General features: G+C 47.4%; 1 protein-coding gene across 2 annotated transcripts in view; it reads left to right on the top strand.

Annotated features, from left to right (window-relative positions):
* Positions 1 to 20014, top strand: part of Cstpp1 (centriolar satellite-associated tubulin polyglutamylase complex regulator 1) — a 157163-nt gene that overhangs the window by 134955 nt on the left and 2194 nt on the right. For both annotated transcript variants that reach the window (XM_051144110.1, XM_051144109.1), the window contains exons 4-8: positions 519 to 603; positions 14633 to 14718; positions 15655 to 15850; positions 16582 to 16691; positions 19936 to 19999. In XM_051144110.1, coding sequence (XP_051000067.1) covers positions 519 to 603; positions 14633 to 14718; positions 15655 to 15850; positions 16582 to 16691; positions 19936 to 19999 — 541 coding nt within the window. The remainder of the gene's footprint in view (positions 1 to 518; positions 604 to 14632; positions 14719 to 15654; positions 15851 to 16581; positions 16692 to 19935; positions 20000 to 20014) is intronic.

The following is a 20014-nucleotide window of genomic DNA, read 5'->3' as shown; positions in this document are numbered from 1 at the left end:
CTGGCATTTAGGTATACATAGAAACAGAGCACTGTATACATAATAAATAAATAAATCTTAAAAAAAAAAAAAAGCTGGGCATGGTGGCACACACCTTTAATCCCAGCACTTGGGAGGCAGAGGGAGATGGATCACTGTGAGTTCGAGGCCAGCCTGGTCTACAAAATGAGTCCAGGACAGCCAAGGCTACATACACAGAGAAACCCTGTCTCGAAAAAACAAAAACAAAATTTCGCCTCTTGGGCCAGCTGTAGCACATGCCTTTCATCCCAACATTCAGGCAGAGACAAGGTTATCTATGTGAGTTTGAGGCCAGCCTGATCTACATAGTTCCAGACCAGCCCGGGCAAATAGTGAGACCCTGTGTCAAAACAAAGAAAAAAAGAAAGAAAAGAAAACCTCACCCCTTCACACTGACTTACCTTCACACTGCAGGAGCAGCCTAAAGCCATGAAATGACCACAGGCAGGCGCTGACCTGAACTGCAGTCCTAACACGCTCCTTTCCCTGCCCTGCAGACCTGCTGACCATGAGAGAGTACCACTGTCTGCTGCAGTTACTGTGCCCAGATTTCCCGCTGGAGCTCACTCAGAAAGCAGCCAGGTATGTACGGCCCAAGTCCGGGTCTTCAGGCCATCTGTACTCTGGGGGCTAGAGCTTCTGGAAGAAACCAGAACATCTTGTCTCAGAAAGGGCATTAGGAGAGAAACTGGCCTTCAAGGGAGAAGTCTTTTCTCACATATATCTGGATTTCACCCAGGTGTGTGTGTGTGTGTGTGTGTGTGTGTGTGTGTGTGTGTGTGTGTTTAAAACACTCTCTGTTTCCTAAGAGGAACTAAGTGATCCTTTGTGGTTTTCACAAGAAGTCTTGGGGTCTGAGTGTAGTGAAATAAAGACACAGGGCCGCTCAAATGTGTGCGCACACACACACAGGAGGAGGATATTCTGAAAAAGAGGACAAGAGTGGGCAGTAATTTATAATCAAGGAGGTTGAGGGCAGGGACTGGAAAGGCACGAAAGGGCTAAAGGCCCAGCTGAGGGAAGAGCAGATAGTCCTGTGTGTGCTAACAGACAGCTTCCGAGGTTAGCCAGAACTCTGGCTTAGCAGAGCGTTAGGAGCCGCTAGATCCTGTGTTTGGTTTTACTATCCCTCACATTTTTTTTAACCAGATGAAGTAGTTGAGCTATACCTAAGTTAACTTTTAATCATTTAACACAAATCTGAGGTAGGGTTGCATATTCAAGCAGAACAAAAAAATCTTATTTTCTGAAGAGCTCCCAGTTTCCAAAATAAGTCCTATTGAAATCATTTATCTTCATAGTCCACTGCCATGTATTTACTTCAGTTATGTGAGTCCTCATGAAAAGATTCCTTTTGGTACTGACTTCCCCACCGTGCCCCTGCCCTATTGAAAAGGGCTGGAGTGCTAAGAGGGTAACTGGGTTGTGCAAATTGACTGGTGACTTGGAAGTAGCAGAGGCCCAGTGGCCCAGCTGGCTACAGTCAAGAGGCTTTGCATAATCCTCACTGGCCTCCTCTGGGTGTGGCACCAGCTCTGCCTGCAGGCTCCGCTTCTTAAACCAAAGGTCCAGTGGCTCCGCTGTACCATAAAGAGCCTTGCACCTCCCAAAAGGCCCCAGCCCATTCTCTCCAGAGACCGGGAAGATGGGACAGTCAGGGTCCTAGCTGCAGACATCAGCCTCTTCTAGGGAAGGACATTTTGTATTTCAGGCTTATGAACTAATTTTGCTGATAAAGTGCAAAGTTTACAGAAAGTTTTGTAGCTTCCTCACCCCTTAGTGTTTCCTGGGCACTCATCTTTTCCAGTGACTACTAAGTAGTAAAAGCTCTAATGCAGGTCTTACTGTTTTCATTAATCTGCAGTCCAAAGGGAGGTTAGATTTTTGCTTTGGTTTGGCTTTGTGTTTTTTGAGACAGTCTCTTTCTATGTATCCTCCTGCCTTAGAGGATACTTCAGTTCTGAGATTACAGGCGTACACTGCCAGGCCTGGCTGGAATTCTTAGGTGAAAGGACAAAAGAAGGAAGAGGAGGAGGAGGAAGGTTCTGATGATGGTGAGGATCACAGAAGATTATCTCTTTAATTTAAAAGAAGCCAGTGGAGTTAATGTCAGAATTTCATGCTAGTTTCCCTTTGGGTTTGGCTCATTTTAAGAAAGATTCAGGGGCTGGAGAGATGGCTCAGAGGTTAAGAGCACTGGCTCTCCTTCCAAGGGTCGTGAGTTCGATTCCCAGCAACCACATGGTGGCTCATAACCAGTTATAGTGAGATCTGATGCCCGCTTCTGGCCTGCAGGTATGCATGCAGGCAGAACACTGTATATATAATACATACATACATACTTACATACATAAATCTAAGAAAAGAAAAGAAAGAAAGAAAGATTCAGGAGGCTGGAGAGATGGATCAGAGGTTAAGAGCACTGGCTGCTCTTCCAGAGGACCTGGGTTCAATTCCCAGCATCCCAGAATCCACATCTGTAAGTGGAATTACACATCTGTAATTACACATCTGTAATTCCAGTTCCAGGGGATCCAACACCCTCACACAGACATACATGCTTGCAAAACAGCAATGTACATAAATACAGGATAGCCTCAGCCTCCCAAGTGCTGGGATTAAAGGTGTGCGCTGCCACCGCCCAGCTGTTTTTGTTTTTGTTTTTGGAGACAGCGTTTCTCTGTAGTCATGGCTGTCCTGGACTCACTTTTTAGTCCAGGCTGGCCTGGAACTCACAGTGGGCATACGCCACCACGCCCGGCCCACACTTGCTGTTCCTACAGAGGACTTGGTTCATTTTCCCACCACCCACATGACGGCTCACAACTGTCTTTAACTCCAGTTTCAGAGGATTCTTTGTCTTCTTCTGACCTCCACAGGCACCAGGCATGCATGTGGTGCACAGATACACATGCAAGCAAAATACTCATGTACACTAATAATAAATCTAAATTTTTTAAATAAATAGAAGTTTGAAAACAAAAACAAATCTTTATTTGTTGACATAGGGTACCAGGCAGCCCAAACTAGCCTGGAGCTCTCTGCGTAGCCCAAGATGGCCGTACATTTCTTATCTCCAGCCTCTACCTGTCACATGTTGGTAAAATGCAAAGGTCTTTATGTCATGGCACGAATAGATAGTAGGCACAATTATCGATACAAAGAAGCTCCTAAAGTGCTGTCCTCTGTGGCAAGAGGCTTCTGTGCTACTTAAGAGAAACGCAGCCTCTCATTATGAGGAAGAACACGCCATAACCAGCCATACCAGTAACAACAGGGCATTATGAGCACCCAAGTACAAAAACAAGAGAGCCCCGGGAAATCCACAGGAGAGGGGCTGCAAACTAGAGATGAATTCAGTCAGTGGAAGTGTGTGTCCTCCGCAGATGTGAGCGTCAGACTTCTCTGTAAACCTCAGTCCTCAGTGCCATTCATTCCCCACTCTACTCCAGCTGCTGTGTCTTCTAGAAAACTGCAATTACCCAGAAAATGCCTCAGGACCACTCAGCTCTTCTCACTTTGTCCTGAAAGCCTGAAGGCCAGCCTCCCCTACACGGGCTCAGGCATCTGCCCAGAGTTACAGATATGGGTGGTTAAGCCTGTAAGGCTGATTTCTTTTGAGAAGAGGAATTGCACTCACCCATCCACAGCCTGCTTACTTATTCAGGGCCCTGAGGTCTGGGGACAGGCTGCAGGAGGCTCCAGGCTGTGATGATGCACAGGGGAAAGAATGTAATCCACGGGGCAGCTGTAAACCAGAGGCTGTGCATGACATAGCATCTCCACAAGTGCCTGCCTTAAGGGCTATAAACATTCTAGCCAGGCCATGGGGCAGCAGGTGTGAGCGGGAGACACAGGAAGGAGCTAATAGACTGAAAGGGCAAACCAGGAAGACACACACACACACACACACACACACACACACACACACACACACCATTATTCTTTCAGGAATGAAAAAGTTAGACCCTTTTATCACTGAATAATCACCAGACCATCTCCATCTCATCATCCTCTGAGCTAGGAAGCTTTCCTGATGGACAGGAACATGCACTTGGGGCTTGGGTGTGCAGAACACTTGCCTAGCATGTATGGGGCCCTGTTCAGTCCCCAGCCCTGCACAACAAGAGCATGTGATTGGAAGCAGGCTTCTGGTTTACTGGCTTGTGCTCTTAAGAAAGCTGTTTCTCTGAGCTCACTGTCTTTATTTGAAAGGTGGCAATAATACTTGTCTGTAATGTGCTTAAAATAACGCCCTGCACAGAGTAAACTTGCAATACAGGTCAAAAGAGCAGCATTAAGATTGACCTACAGGAGCACAGGTGTCAGGAAGAGGTGGATTTGGGAGCTGGAGGGACAGCTCAGTGCTTAGGAGTGCTTACTGCTCTTGCAGAGAACCCATGTCAGGCGTGCAGCACCCGTGCTGTGGCTCTCAAAAGTGTCAGCAAATCTAACTCTAACTGCAGAGGACTCTAACTCCCTCTTCTGGCCTCCCTGGGACACACACACAACTACAAATAAACCTAAGAAGAAAAAGATGAATATACAGCATGCCCACCAGAGCTCATTAAGAGATGGATACCCCCTAACTTGGCTGAGCCCATTAACGGATGGATACCCCCTAACTTGGCTGAGCCCATTAACGGATGAATAGCTCCTAACTTGGCTGAGCCCATTAACTGGATAGCCTCTAACTTCGCTGATTCCTCTTTCCAGTTTTGCAAAATGTTAATAATAATAACCTTAGACTTTCTGTGAGATTTCAGTGACAAATATGTGACTTGTTTAACAAACTGAATAAATAATAATTGAAGTCCAGCACTTGGGAGACAGAGGCAGGCAAGAGTTCTGACTTCAAGGCCAGCCTGGTCTACAGAGTGAGTTCCAGGAAAGCCAGGGTTACATAGAAAAACCCTGTCTCAAAAAAAAAAAAAAAAAAAATCACAATAATAATTAAATCAAATGCAGTGGTGCAGTTTTATCCTCTAGTGCTCAGGAGGCAAGGCAAGAGGGTCAAAGTTCAAAGCCAGCCTGGGATAAATGACACCTTATCTCAAACGAAAAACCAAAATTAAAATGAAATAAGAGTGTGTACAACAGCAAAGGCTAAACAGAGAAACCCTGTCTCAAAAACAAAAACAAAAACAATTTGTATAAACAAGTAAATAAATAATTTACTGTTTGCCGGGCATGGTGTGGCACGCCTTTAATCCCAGCACTTGGGAGGCAGAAGCAGGAAGATCGCTGTGAGTTCAAGGCCAGCCTGGTCTACAAAGCAGAGTCCAGAACAGCCAAGGCAAAACAGAGAAACCCTGTCTCGAAATATCAAAATAAATAAATAAATTACTATTATGATGATTTTTGTTTGGTTGGTTGGTTTGGGTTTTTTATTTTTTCAAGACAGGGTTTCTCTGTATAGCCCTGGCTGTCCTGGACTCACTTTGTAGACCAGGCTGGCCCCAATCTCACAGAGATCCACCTGCTTCTACCTCCAAGTGCTGGGGTTAAAGGCGTGCACCACTACTGCCTGGCAATGTTGGTATTATTATTACTACCAGATTATTTTTTTTAAAGCCTGAAGAGGCAGTTCAGCAGTTAAAAGCAGTGGCTTCTCTTTCAGAGGATCTAGATTCAATTCCCAGTACCTACATGAAGACTCACAACCACCCGTAATTCCAGCTCCAGATCTGATGAACTATTCTGGCCTTTATAGGCAGTGTGCCCAAACACACATGCAGGCAAAATAACAACAACAACAACAATAACGAAGATGGGTTTTTATTTGAGAACAAATCAAAGTGCTTTCTGGCATCTTTTCTCTTCACAACACTGAGAAGATGGTGCCTAACAAAGCATCAAGATCAGGCGACCTGTGGCTAACTTCTGGCTCTGTCCTCCCAGCTGAAGCAAGGGAACTGACGCCTCTAAGCTGTTTGAAGCAACACAAGATTTGGAAGCTCCAACCCAAGGGTAGATGGAAAGCTGTGTCCCCCTGGGCTAGCATGAGGATCACCCTTGAGGAGCCTCTTAAACCCCAGGCAGCAGCCTCACCCTGGAGTTCAAGAGTTCTAGGGTAAAGATCCAAAGATCCATATTTCTGAAAATGTCCCGATGATGTGGATGGCCTGGGAAGCACACTGGTGAAGGCCCGGTTAAAGTGTTAGCCACAGGCTCCCTCTGGCATTTTACCCTAGGGTGGATTAAATTGCTTACATTCCTTTCTCTGCTGTCATCTGAAATACTGTTTAACATCTCCCTCACCAAAGACCACATCTCTAGTCAGGGATCTGCCCAGAGTAGGAAACATACTCTTGTCATCATTGTGTTAGGAATGATGCAGATAGCCTACAGAAAGCCCAGTTTTACACACAGTCACTTCCGTTCAGGAAAGTCACTTTTCAGCTGGCCCCTGTGTCCCAAAGTCACAGGATAGTCTGATGGGGAAGGGCAGGTGCTGGAGCCACATAGCCCTGGATTCACATGCCAGGTCCTTCACCAACAAGCCTGTGTGCTCTTATTTGAGATATTTAGCTTTGCCAGAGATGGTGGTTCATGCCTAGAATCCCAATTTCAAGGCCACCCCAGGCTATATAGTGAGTTCCAGGCCAGCCTGCTACATAGTGAGACCTTGTCTCAAAAAACAATTATATAACATTCTTTCTTTTTTTAAAAGATTTATTTATTTATTTATTATACAGAGCTCTGCCTGTGTGTACATCTGCAGGCAAGAAGAGGGCATCAGATCACATTGTAGATGGTTGTGAGCCACCATCTGGTTGCTGGAAATTGAACTCAGGACCTCTAGAAGAGCAAACAGTGCTCTTAACCTCTGAGCCATCTCTCCAGCCCCTAACTTTTCTAAGCATCAATTTTTCTATCGATAAAACAGAAATAATGTTAACTAATAGAGTTGTTTTAAGGCTTTAATTGGATAATCCATGTAAAACCCATGACTGGTGTGAGCTGCCTGCATCCATAAACACAAATAAGTAAATATAACTTTAACCAAAAGATGTGAAAATGGATATTAAGCATGACTGTTGTTATTAATATTGTTCTGGATCAATCTTTTCAGGCCTTACAAGGTAGATGGGATTTGGGGTGCCCTGAACATGAGGTTGCCACATAGAGAACACGGTGTACCACATGTCCTATGCCCTTTGAGGATCTGGACCGGTGTAACACATGTCCTACCCAGGCCAGAGGAGAGAGACCCAAGAACCTGCCCAGCCGCATGCTCCCTGGCCTGGGGCCCCCACATGGCTTTATTGCTGTCCTCCTCTCACAGCCCCCACACTGAAACAGCCTGCTGGGGTACACTGTTAACACAAACCAACTTGGGGACATGCTTCAGCTGTCTCAGTGAAGGACATTAGTCATATGACCTCTCCAGAGAAATTCAGTTATGCAAAGCAGCTCTTCTTTTGGGCCCTGACTAAGAGCTGGCTCCCCCAAAAGTGGGCTAGAAACTAAATAGCCAGCTTCCGGCTGGCAGTCTCTGCCTGGCTTGTGAGCTGGAGGCATTTACTTCCACTGAGCCACTTTCATTTGCTATTTTAGGCTCTTCTAGCACCTTAACCCAGAAAGACCCCTCGTGTTGCTAGCACCTCACCCTACTCATGAGTGCCTATGAGACCCTGGGCAAAGTACAGCCTCCTATTGCAGTTCTCGGTGTCCTTTGCTATAGGAACCATGGCCGTCTCTTCTTTGTATATGAAGAAACTGAGACACAGATAGAATTGAGGCCAGCTGTAGGAGAACTGAGACTTGATCCCAGAGCCATCAAACCCAGAATCTCAGGAAAAAGGGTTCATGCCACTAGGCCAGGGGTTGCAGAGGAGGTTGGTGCTTCGGTGAGTTTGCACTGGAAAGCTTTGCTTCCTTGGCACCCACTTACCTCCCAGCCAGCCAGCTCGTCCCAGCTGTTGGAAGTCAGCAAGGAAGAGAGCAGCTAACCCCCTGGGCCCAGCTCGGACCCTGCCAACTCCACGTTCTCCATTCCAGCTGCCGGCCCTGGACTCCGCCCTCCACATGGTTCTGCTCAGAGCCAGCCTGAACCAGAGTGCCTGTATTTCTCCCCAGAGGCCTTCTCTCTAGCCCAGAGCCATTGCCTGGAAGGATCCTGCCATGATCCAATAGATTTGTACAGGCTCTTGTTGGCAGCAGTTCCTTGCTGGCTCCACTTCAAAGCCAGGGTGGCCAGGCTCCTCCAGGTGTCAGAGCAGCTGGCACGTTAGCAAAAGGCCGCTGGCAGGAAGGGTGCTGAGCCAACTGCCGTCCACTGCAAACAGCACATGTGGATGGCCTTGTCTCAAGGAAGGTGCTGGAAGCCTCTGGGTTGAAGATAAAGGAGCTTTCTGAGGATGTGCAGCCTCAGGTTATCCTTGTCCTAGAAGACAAAGGAGAGGCAAAGCCCCCTGCCTGCCTTTTCCCAGTTCTTCTGGGGTTCAGAGCAAGATACAGATGCCCAGAACTTTCATGGGTCACAGCATTTGTTTGGAGGTGGGCAATACTACATGTGGTGTTTGTGTCTGTTTTGTTTTGCCTTGGTTTCATTTTTATGTTTGTTTGTTTGTTTGTTTGAGATTGTCTCATTATGTAGACCAGGCTGGCCTTGAACTAATGATCCTGTTTCCTCATCCTGCAGAGTGTTAGGGTTACAGACACAAGCCACTGTACTTGGCTATCTAGGGTAGGCTTCGCTTTTCACTTAGTTGTATTAATTTTATTTGTTGTATTTTAGGTGTATGAGTGTCTTGCCTACATGTACATATGTGTGCCACATGCATACTTGGTGGCATTGGAGGTCAGAAGAGGGTGTTGGATTCCCTGGAACTGGAGTTACAGATGGTTGTTGGCTATGGGTGCTGAGAACTAAACCCGGGCCCTCTGCAAGAGCAACAAGGGCTCTTAACCACTGAGCTATGTTTCCACTCCTTAATTTTAAAAATAGAAAATATCTTTTCCATTTTTAAATTTAAGGGACTAGAGAGATGGCTGAGCATTTAAAAGCATGTATTGTTCTTGCAGAGGACCCAAATTCAGTTCCTCCACATCAGGAAGCAAATAACCCACATGTGCTCATGTAGTTCCAAGGGATCTGATACCTCTGACTTCCACAGGCACCTCCTCTCTCTCTCTCTCTCTCTCTCTCTCTCTCTCTCTCTCTCTCTCTCTCTCTCTCTCTCTCACACACACACACACACACACTTAAAACTAAAATAAGAAAACATAAATGCGTTTACTTACTGGAGTGGTCTGGCATGCCACGGTGCACATGTGGAGGCCATGGACAGCTTGTGCAGGGCCACTTCTCCCCTTCCAGCATGTGCATCTGGGTTACTGAATTTGGTCCTCAGGCCTGGTAGCCTCAACCAATACAGTATCACCCATATATGGTGGTTTTAAAGGCTAGGGTGCTTGGAAAAGCACCTTTCTATTAGTTTTTTATAATCTTCTGCAGCTACAGCCTCTGAGCAGCCAGCTTTTCCCTCCACCTGAAGCAGTCCTGGTAAGAAAAGCCAGTAGTCCGCCCATGGTTGGACAGCTGGCTCTGACAGCACCACAGGAAGCCCCTTGGGAATATGAACTTCCAAGGTTCTGCATGAACAGCTCACTCCTTCACAAGGCAGCCACAATTCCAGCTTGGAAAAGTCTCCTAGTGCCCAGTTCTAGGTCCACTTGCTGTCCTCAGAGAATTGGATCTGACCTTGACTTCCTCCGAGCTTCTCTACCAAGCCAAAGGGTGTAAATGCAACGACTTGTCTGCCATGTTTGTGGACTCCCTGTCATTCTGACCTGCCTCTCCAGACTCGACCTTCTTCCTAATTGGACTGTCCAGAGCTGAAGGTAGCATATAGGTTTCTCCAGGCCAGGGGCAAAGACTAGGGCAGTGCGGCCTTTTCTCCTTGCTCATGCCTGAACTGTGCCAGGTGCCACACTGGACCGGAGAGTCAAACGACAAACAGGAAAGAAAGGTGTAATCTAGAAGATTTTACTGCCCAGGGGCAAAGATGTCCTTCCCAGGCCCTCTTTCCTCATCCCCTTAGATTGGCTAGCTAGTCCCACTACTGTTTACACTGCCATGCCCCTCTTCCCCCCGCTGCCCCCTTCAGTCTGTTCTACACCTCCAGGGGAAGCAAAGAGGCAAACTACCACCCTAGCCAGGTTGGCTTTGTGGCACCCAGCTCCTTGCAACAGAGTAAACCTCTCACGTCCTCACCCTGTAGCCTCCAGAAAGAAGGCCTTACACCTGTCTGCCTCCTCCACGCTCACTGGCATCCTTGACCATGTATCAGTCTCAGCCAAGTAAAGGGCAGGAGCAGAAGTCAAGCACAGTAGGCTACCCTGCCCCATTGAGGCACCATCTTCAAAGAGGGGCTGGTCTCTGTTCCTTAGCAGTGCCCATGTTTATGTAAGGAGCAGCCACCTGCTACTGAACACCATGGTGCCCCTTAGGTCTCTCATGTCCAAAAGAAGGATTAAGAAGTGTTTCAGAGCTGGACGGTGGTGGCGCACGCCTTTAATCCCAGCACTGGGGAGGCAGAGGCAGGCGGATTGCTGTGAGTTCAAGGCCAGCCTGGTCTACAAAGTGAGTCCAGGACAGCCAAGGCTACACAGAGAGACCCTGTCTCAAAGGGAAAAAAAAACAAAAATTAAAAAAGAAGTGTTTCAGGCACAAGTGTTTTTATGTTTAATGATAAGGAATAAGAGAATAAGATACCAGATGTCAGATATGAGATGAGATTATATAAGGTTTATTAAATGAATATGGGGGAGAAGGAAAAGGAGGAGGGGCACCCCAGAGAGAGAGAGAGAGAGAGAGAGAGGGAGAGACAGAGGAAGAGAGAAAGGAGGCAAGGGGTTGAGGGGGGGGGGAGGGCAAGGTAGGTCTGTCCTTTATATATTGGGCAGGGCCACGCCCCCATGGCAGGTAGGCAGTGACATCACAGGTAGGCAGACTGAAGCAGAATTCTTGGACTCCCAGAGGTACTGACAACAGATTGAAGAAAAGATTCAAGGGCCAGATCCTCATTCCCAGCACTGATTAGTAAACAACAAGCAGATAAGCTCATACTCCCAGTGACTTTGCCCCTGACCAGTGACAAGCTACAGACCTGATCCACAAAGTGGAAAGCACTGCTTTGGGGCCACAGATTGTACTGTGCTAAGGCTGTTTAAGGTGTTTCCTTTTAGAACAGCACAGCCATCCTGGAAAGAGCAGCAAACCCCTGGAGTAGAGAAGAACCACTGTCTGTCTGGCCATCATGTCCACAGTCCCATAGCTAGCTGCACAGCAGGAGGCGTGTGGGGTGAACCACAGCTTGTATGCGTAGTTTATTTGTACTTAAATAAAACCTGGAACTACACACAACAAAAGGAGGCTAATGCTCTAATTAGCTAGAGTGATGGCTCAGGGGTTAAGAGTGTTTTCAGCTGTTCTAGAAGACCCAGCTCTGGTTCTCAGGGCCCGTGGCTCACAGCTGCCACAACTCCTGCACCTCCCGCCTGCACAAGCACCTGTGCTGTCATGCACATACCTACACACAGACACGCACAACTAAAAATAAAAGAACTCTTAAAGAAAAAAAAGCCCCTGACAGAAAGCTGGAGGCAGTTCTGAGGTGTATAGTTTTGCCCCAGTCTGGGTGGGGGAGAGTATTTTCCTAACATTCCAAAGAACTGCTGGCAGTGTGTGTGTGTGTGTGTGTGTGTGTGTGTGTGTGTGTGTGCGCGCGCGCGCGCGCGCGCGTGTGTTGGTGGAGGTAGCAGAGTCACCTCGGAGCATAGGAGTATGCTGATGGGTGAGACATACAAAGCACAGTTGTGATGATTGTGGAGTGATTTCAATACACTGAAACACTGGTATTTTCTTTTCTTTTCTTTCTTTTTTGGCTGCCCTATAGCTCGCTCTATAGACCAGGATGGCCTTGAATTCAGAGATCTGCCTGCCTCTGCCTCCCAAGTGCTGGGATTAAAGGAGTGCACTACCACACTCAGCTGATATATAGTAGACTGGTTTTATGGTTTGTTTGGTTTTTTTTAAAGATTTATTTATTATATATACAGTGTTCTGCCTGCATATACGTTGGCAGGCCAGAAGAGGGCAACAGATCTCATTATAGATGGTTGTGAGCCTTCATGTGATTGCTGGAAATTGAACTAAGATCCTTTGGAAGCGCTCTTGACCTCCAAACCATCTCTCCAGCCTGGATGTATGGCATTAATTACATCATAATATAATGATCCATAAAGATACAAATAAACAATCAACGTGAGTTCTGGGTTCCACGTTACTGATAGAAGCATCTGTTGTCTTTGAAAGCTTCACAGTGTCATCCAAGGTCTCCTGAGAGTGAGGCTCCGCCCAGGGCTCTCCTCGGGTCATTTGCTTTTGGCCACTCGGGTGCTTGGCCTGGCCCAGAGTAGAGCAGCAATGACAGGTCTCCCCCTTCCCTCCTCCCAAGGTGGCCCCTCCTCCCTGGTGTTCCTAGTGCCTTCTCCCTCTGCAGTGCATCTTCACTAACCCCAGACCTTGTCTCTGCTCCCTGCCCATCCAGATGTCTGAAGTGGACTCACGCAGTTCTCGCTCTGTCTCTCTGCCTCTGACTGTCTCTCTGTCTCTGTCTCTCTTTCTCTTTCTCTCTCTGTCTCCCTCCCTCCCTTCCTCCATCCTTCCCTCTTTCCCCCTAGGATATGAGAAATCAAGGTAGTCTTTGGACTACAGAGCTGCATTTAGTCTATTGCTAGAGAGACCTGAGCGCCCTCTTGTGGCCCTTGCAGCATTGCTATTTCCCTCTTTGACCCCAATTTTTTTCCAGCTGGTTGTGGAGGGCAGTTTTCCTTATCAAGATACAAATAAGAAACAGATAAGCTAATGCTAGTGTTTCTATTGTCTTTTTTTTTTTTTTTTTTTTTTTTTTTTTTTGGTTTTTCCAGACAGGGTTTCTCTGTGTAGCCTTGACCATCCTGGACTCACTTTGTAGACCAGGCTGGCCTCGAACTCACAGCGATCTGCCTGCCTCTGCCTCCCGAGTGCTGGGATTAAAGGCGTGCGCCACCACGCCCGGCTTCTATTGTCTTTTGTTGTTGTTTATTTTTAGAAAGGGTCTAAGAAGCTTGGTTGTCTTGGAAATCTGTATGTACACCAGGCTGGCACTGGCTTTGAACACTCAGAACTCTATCTTCCTGCCTCTGTCTCTCCAGTGCTGGGTATAAGGCACGCACTTGACCTCTTCTTTTAGAACAAGCAGTGTGATCTAATGGGAAGGCCCAGCCTTTGTAGTCACCCAAACTCACAAGTTGTATAGGTTCTTAGTAAGCTGACTCCTTTGGGATGGATGTGCAACTGCAATCCCTTGAGTGCAAAAAGGAAGTAACCAGTCCATGCTCTTAGGGTGCCATAGGTGAAATTTCATAAAGGTAGCTAAGGATGCAGTGCCCCCTGTGGAGCCAGGTGCTCAGTCAACGGTACCTGTCTCTACTGTTGTTATTACAGCTACCTCTTTCTGTCTTTGGGACAGAAACCCTAGCCTTGCTTTGCACAATTCTAAGGTAATGGTACTCTTCAAAAAGTCCCTTCTCTGGAGTGAACAATACTGACTCTCAAGCTGATCCACTTGCCAGTTTGGAGGCCCTCCTGACTCAAGGAAGTGGAGATTTAGAAAAATATCCCAAAGCAAAAGAAAACAGTTTAAAATAGAAAAAAAAGGAGAGAGGGAGAAAAAAAAAAAGGTACAGCCAGAAGGACCCTGTCGGAAACAGATTGGAGGCCCAGCTCCACTCCAGTAGAGGCGTTTGGCACTCTGCCTGCCATACGGCTAGAGCCCAGCAAGTGCTAACTTCCCCTTCAGCGACATCACTGAGCAGAGTATGAACATGGCCTTGGTGTGATCTATTTACCCATCAAATGGTTTCTTCTTGAGGGTGCCCAGTGGGGAGAGCAGAGAAGCATGTGCTTTCTGTGACCTCCGCAGCACCACTAGCTGGTGTGCGTTCTCTGGCCTTCTCACGTGCAGAGTGGCCCACCCCAACTGCCGCCCCCAGTCTACCTTCTGTGTCCCGAGGAGAGGTGCCTGTTGCTGTTCTAGCCATTTGGTAGCTTATTAAATCTCAGCACCACTTGCCAAGACCCCTCTAAACCTCTTGGCTGTTCTTTTTGCCTTTTCTGATCAGCAGTATTTATTCAGAACTAAATGGTCCTCATTGCAGAATGAAAGGATTTTCTGCTTAAGTATATGAAAAGAAATCTTGGCTGCCTTACAATTGCACCCTCTCTCTGCCGCCTCCACCCAACTCTGTCCATGCTCCACTGACTGGTGCCACTGAGACTGACCTGGGAGCCTGTCCTTGGAGCAGTGACTGCAGTGCAGTGCAGCGGCAGAGTTCAACTGATGGAGAGAGGAGGTGACTGTAGGAGGAGCCTGCTTTGGGGACACCCCCCACCCCCGCCTGACCCCCGCCATTTGCTGCAGCCCCAAGGAAGACTGGGGACCTAGAAACAACTTGTTTGTGCATAGTCTTTGTCTCTGTTAGTTTGGCCGTCTCTCCCCTGAGGCACACATGTGCAGCACAGTCTCTGTCTCTCACAGTCTCTCCCTCTCTCCCTCAGGATTGTGCTTATGGATGATGCCATGGACTGCTTGATGTCTTTTTCAGATTTCCTTTTCGCCTTCCAGATCCAGTTTTACTATTCAGGTGAGGATGTTTGAGGCCCCATGTGGCTTCTGTCAGAGATCATGTCTCCATTGCTCACCGCTGTCTTTTCCATGTGTATGCTTGGCACACACGCTCCCATCCCTGCGTCCTTTAGGGGTATGCTTCTTCATGGCCCACTAACAAGATGTCTGATTTGCAGTGGTGGCCACAAAATTCAATCTGCCATGCCTATTTCCTCAGCTTACTGAAGATAACACACTGCTTCCGGTCAGTCAGCACACACACACACACACACACACACACACACACACACACACAAACACACACACACACACACAGAGGGGGAAGGCCATAAGTCATTGTTTACTAACAATGGTGTGACTACAAAGTATAAAGCTTGGAAAACAACTTCAAATGAATACAAAATTATCGTTTTGTAAGGTCATCTCCTCCCCAATGGTATTTATTGTTTCTTTCTTTCAAGGTATATTGAGTACACTAAGAGGCCCAGTCTGGGCAGTAACAAAGATACTTTGTGCAGCCTCCAATACATGTTCATGAAGCAGAGGGCTAACCAGTGACAATGTACATGTGTTCACTTAAAAAAAATACAGCATTTATTATGTACCATGTACCAATACAGTATTAGGCACTGGGACATGAGACGGCATCTGGGCACGACCCCTGGCATTGTTCAAGATCTTACAGTCCAGCAAGGAGACAGATAAACAAATAATTACATGGCAAACTTATCATTGGGTAAATGATACAAAAAGGGTAGGGGCCTCATCTAATCTAGGAACTGTCCCAGGTAAAGCACATGGGAGTGTCATGTCTCATAAGGGCAGCAGTCACTCCAGGTGTTTTGGCACCTGCACTGAGGCTGGACAGACTGAGCTATCAGAGAAGGGAGGACATGCTGAAAAACTGTGACCCCCTTGCTTAAACTGCCCCTTCCTATTGCTATGGTTTCAGAATTTCTGGAGAGTGTGGCTGCCATCTATCAGGACTTGCTGTCAGGGAAGAACCCGAACACAGTGATTGTGCCAACATCATCCAGTGGGCAGCATTGCCAGCGACCTGCCCTAGGTGATGGTGGCATGCTGGATGGAGTTGAGTCTTCACTGTTCTATCAGTGCCTGGAAAACTTGTGTGACCGGCACAAGTACAGGTGGGACATGGGCAGAGCCCCTCCTCTGCCCCAGAGATCAGGCACTGGTCTGTGGCCAAGTCTCTAGGAGAATAATTTGATTGGTTCAGAGGTTTTTTCTTTCTTTCTTTCTTTCTTTTTTTTTTTTTTTTTTTTTTTTTTTTTTGAGACAGGGTCTCTCTGTGTAGCCTTGGCTGTCCTGGACTCGTAGACCAGGCTGACCTTGAACTCGAGGCGCTCTGCCTGCCTCTGCCTCCCAAGTGCTGGGATTAAAGGCATGTGCCCCACGACCAGCTCACTCAGGGTTTCTGTGTCCCAGGATCATGATTTGAAAACATGGCCATGTGCCCCCAGAGCAGGTAGCTCACTTTCAAAGGAACACTGTCACCCAGGAAAGGCTAGCTGAGGTGACTAGTTTACCAGGGCTGTTGTCTTGAAAAGAAAACATTCACTGTTCTAAACCTTCCCATGGAAAGGGAGGGTTAAACTCCTGTGTGGCACAAAGGCCCGGAGGAACATTGCCTCCAAGCAAGCTGTCACCTTCCCTGTAAAAGTGTTAGTTAAGGGCTGGGGATGTGGCAAAGCATATCCCACCTCTGACCCCACCAATTAGACAGATGTAAGCTTCTCAGCTCCTGTGTTTATAGTCTGACCCTGCTCCTGCCATAGTCTCCCAGCTTTGAGTGTCCTGGAGGTGTAGATCAAAGGATAGCACCTACACTTCACTCTGGCCTCTCTATTCTCCCTTCTAGCTGCCCACCCCCAGCGCTTGTCAAAGAGATCCTGAGCAATGTCCAGAGGCTGACTTTCTACGGATTCCTTGTGGCCCTCTCAAAGCATCATGGAATCAACCAAGCCCTGGGTAAGCAGAGAGCTCCTGCGCCCCTCCCAACAACACAGGTCACAGCTGGCCTGTTAGCAGACATGGCCCTACAGGGTAAGAGGACACTGATTCTTCGGCCTAGAAACTGCGGTGTACATAACCCAAAACTGCCTGTGCCTAGGAAGTCCCTGACATTCCCGTGTGACTGACAGCCTTCTGCTCTGTCCCAACATGAATGAGCTGCTGCTCTGCTCCCTGGCATAGGCCTGCCCAGGCCCTCCCTAGAGAATCCCTGGCTCTGTTCTAGGGAGTGGCCTGAAGGTTGGGCAGACACAGGGCTATTTACCCAGTGGCTCTGGAGATTATATATCAAAGCAACCTGGATCCCATTTAGAAGCAGGGCAAAGGTGTGTCTGGGAGATGTTTTTAAATTTTTCCCCAGCTGGGGAAAAGAGAGAGAGAGAGAGAGAGAGAGAGAGAGAGAGAGAGAGAGAGAGAGAGAGAGAGAGAGAGAGAGAGAGAGAGAAGGAAGGAGAAAGAAAGAAATCCAATTTGAAAAATGAGAGGTGGCAGTTGTGCTGCCTGTCGTCTTATTCTCCATGACCAGCCTCCTCCACCCAGCGCTCTCCTCCCCTTGTGCACAACCACTCCTCTCCCAGAGAAGAACCAGCAGGTCACTCTTGCTGGACGTTTGTTGATTTTTGTTGTTTTGAGACAGGGCCTCACCATACTATAGTTTTTTGTAGCCTGGAATGTACTTAATAGGCCAGGCTGGCCTTGAACTGCCTGCCTCTGCCTCCCAAGTGCTGGGACTAAAGGTGTACACCACTAAATCCAGATCCTGCTGAGAGTTTGGTGGTGGTGGTGATTTGGGGTTTGTTGTGTTTTGTTTATGAGACAAGGTTTCACTGTGTAGCCTTGGCTGTCTTGGACTCACTTTGTAGACCAGGCTGGCCTTGAACTCACAGCAATCCACCTGCCTCTGCCTCCTGAGTGCTGGGATTATAGGCGTGCACCACAACACCCAGCTGGTTTTGTTTTGTTTTGAGACAGGATTTCTCTGTGTAACCTGGCTGTCCTAGAACTCACTTTGTAGACCAGGCTGGCCTCAAACTCAAAGATCTACCTGCCCCTGCTGGGATTAAAGGTATGCACCACCACCGCCTGGCTTGGCTACTTTTAAGAATTTACCATTTGTGGGCTGGAGAGATGGCTCAGCGGTTAAGAGCGGTTAAGACTGCTCTTCCAGAGGTGCTAAGTTCAATTCCCAGCGACCACATGGTGGCTCACAACCATCTATAATGTGATCTGATGGCCTCCACTGACCTGCAGGTGTACACACAAACAGAACATTGTACACATAATAATAAATAAATAAATCTTTAAAAAAAAAAAAAAGAATTTACTATTTGTGTCTTTGCTCAGGAGGATCTCCTTATGTGATTAGATGCAGGTTCCTGAGTCTCAAAAAGGCACAAGGAATTCCTCCCCCGTGTGCCAGTGGAGGGGATGGGATCAAGGGAAGGGCAAATAACATTTGTTAAATGCCCAACACAGTGGGCCAGAAGCTGGGCTGGAACCTTTTTGCTTATTTCTATATACACACATCTGCCAGAGTTGTAGAGGAGACAGGCCAGCTAAGTAACCAGAAGCCTGAGTTTGTTGTTGTTGTTGGTTTAGGGTTTGTTGTGTTTTGTTTATGAGACAAGGTTCACTGTGTAGCCTTGGGTGTCTTGGACTCACTTTGTAGACCAAGTTATGAATCAACCAAGTTAGATTCATAGCGAAGGACACCAGGGGGACTAGGGCTAGAAAGCAGGACAACCGGGAATCAGATTCAAGAGCCAGTGGGAACTCTAGGTGTTCTTTTGCAACCCAAGGAACTGACCACTTTTCTTTCAGTGACTGCTGCTAGGAGGAAAAGAAAAAGCTAATTAGCAATGACCACAGCCTGCACTAACCTCTCTGCTCTTCAAAAAGAACCTTCAAAGCCGGGCAGTGGTCAGGCACACCTTTAATCCCTGCACTCAAGAGGCAGAGGTAGGTGGATCTCTATGAGGCCAGGCCGGTCTACAGAGTTCCAAGATAGCCAAGGCTACAGCAAGAAATCCTGTTTCAAGAGAAAAAAGAAAAGAAAAGAAAGAAGAGAAAAAGAACCATCTGAAGGGAATAAAAAACTTTATACAACTTTCTCTAGGTGCTAATTAATTGTGGAACAGGCACGTGTTAGAAATAGGAACTTGGAAATACCCTGGTTGAACAGTTTGTGGAAGAGATCCCTCTGTCCCCAAGACACCCCTCAAAATGGTAAGGGGCATTGCCTGACGGTAGTCAGAACTGCAACAGTGCTGGATACTTCTGAGTCTCTGAAGCCCAGTACCACTGACTGTCCAGCCTAGGGACTAAATTACCACTAAGCCCTGTTCCTTCAACAGTTTACTGGTGATGGTCTTCCTATCTATCTGCAAAGTTCAGTCCCACTTTTCTGCCCATTATGGAAGGTGTTTTGTTTTGTTTTGGGTGCCCCACCCCCTCAGCTAGAAAAAAAATCCAACTGATCTGAAACAAAGACCAAATGGAAAATTAAAGTGGGGAAGCACCCGAGACTCTTTATGCACTTCCCCATAGCATCACCAACCTGTGCCCTCATGGCTGAGCCAATCCGGGCATGCTGATACCTGACCTCAGGATGGGACTGCTTTCTTCCTTACCAGAAGCAGCAATTTTAACATGTCTTCACAGATCCCCTGACTTGGGGACATATAATCGGCCCTTTTCTACCCTCTGGTGTTAGCTTAGGCCATAATCTTTCAAGGGCCTCAAGAACTAAACATCCTGTGCTGCTCACAAACTACATCCAGTCTTGGAAGGGGACTGACCATCCGTTTGGGGATTATCTCCTTAGCTGTCACTTTTTTTTTTTTTTTTTTTAATGTATAGTGTTCTGCCTGCAGGCCGCAAGAGGACATCAGATCACATTATAGGTGGTGTGAGCCACCATATGGTTGCTAGGGATTGAACTCTTGGACCTCTGGAGAGTAGACAGTGCTCTTAACTGCTGAGCCATCTCTCCAGCCCCTTAGCTGTCACTCTTGTCCCAAGCAGGGAAGGGAAAATTGTGAGACTAAGTTTATAAAGTGACACCCAAGACGTCCTGTTCCATATAAACTAACTTTACCCTGCCAACAAGTTGTTAGCCATGAAGGCAAGGAGCAGAAGTATCTGCTGCCTGGCTGAAGGTTCCTCATGTTTTATGCCTTCACCCCAAATCCCTGTCTTGCAGGAGCTTTGCCTGACAAAGGAGACCTGATGCATGACCCAGCTATGGATGTGGAGCTGGAACGGCTGTAAGTGTTAAGTGG

The sequence above is a fragment of the Acomys russatus genome, chromosome 4 (genome assembly GCF_903995435.1).
Source record: "Acomys russatus chromosome 4, mAcoRus1.1, whole genome shotgun sequence".
In the NCBI taxonomy this organism is placed as follows: domain Eukaryota; kingdom Metazoa; phylum Chordata; class Mammalia; order Rodentia; family Muridae; genus Acomys; species Acomys russatus.
This window is presented reverse-complemented; position numbering and strand designations above follow the sequence as displayed.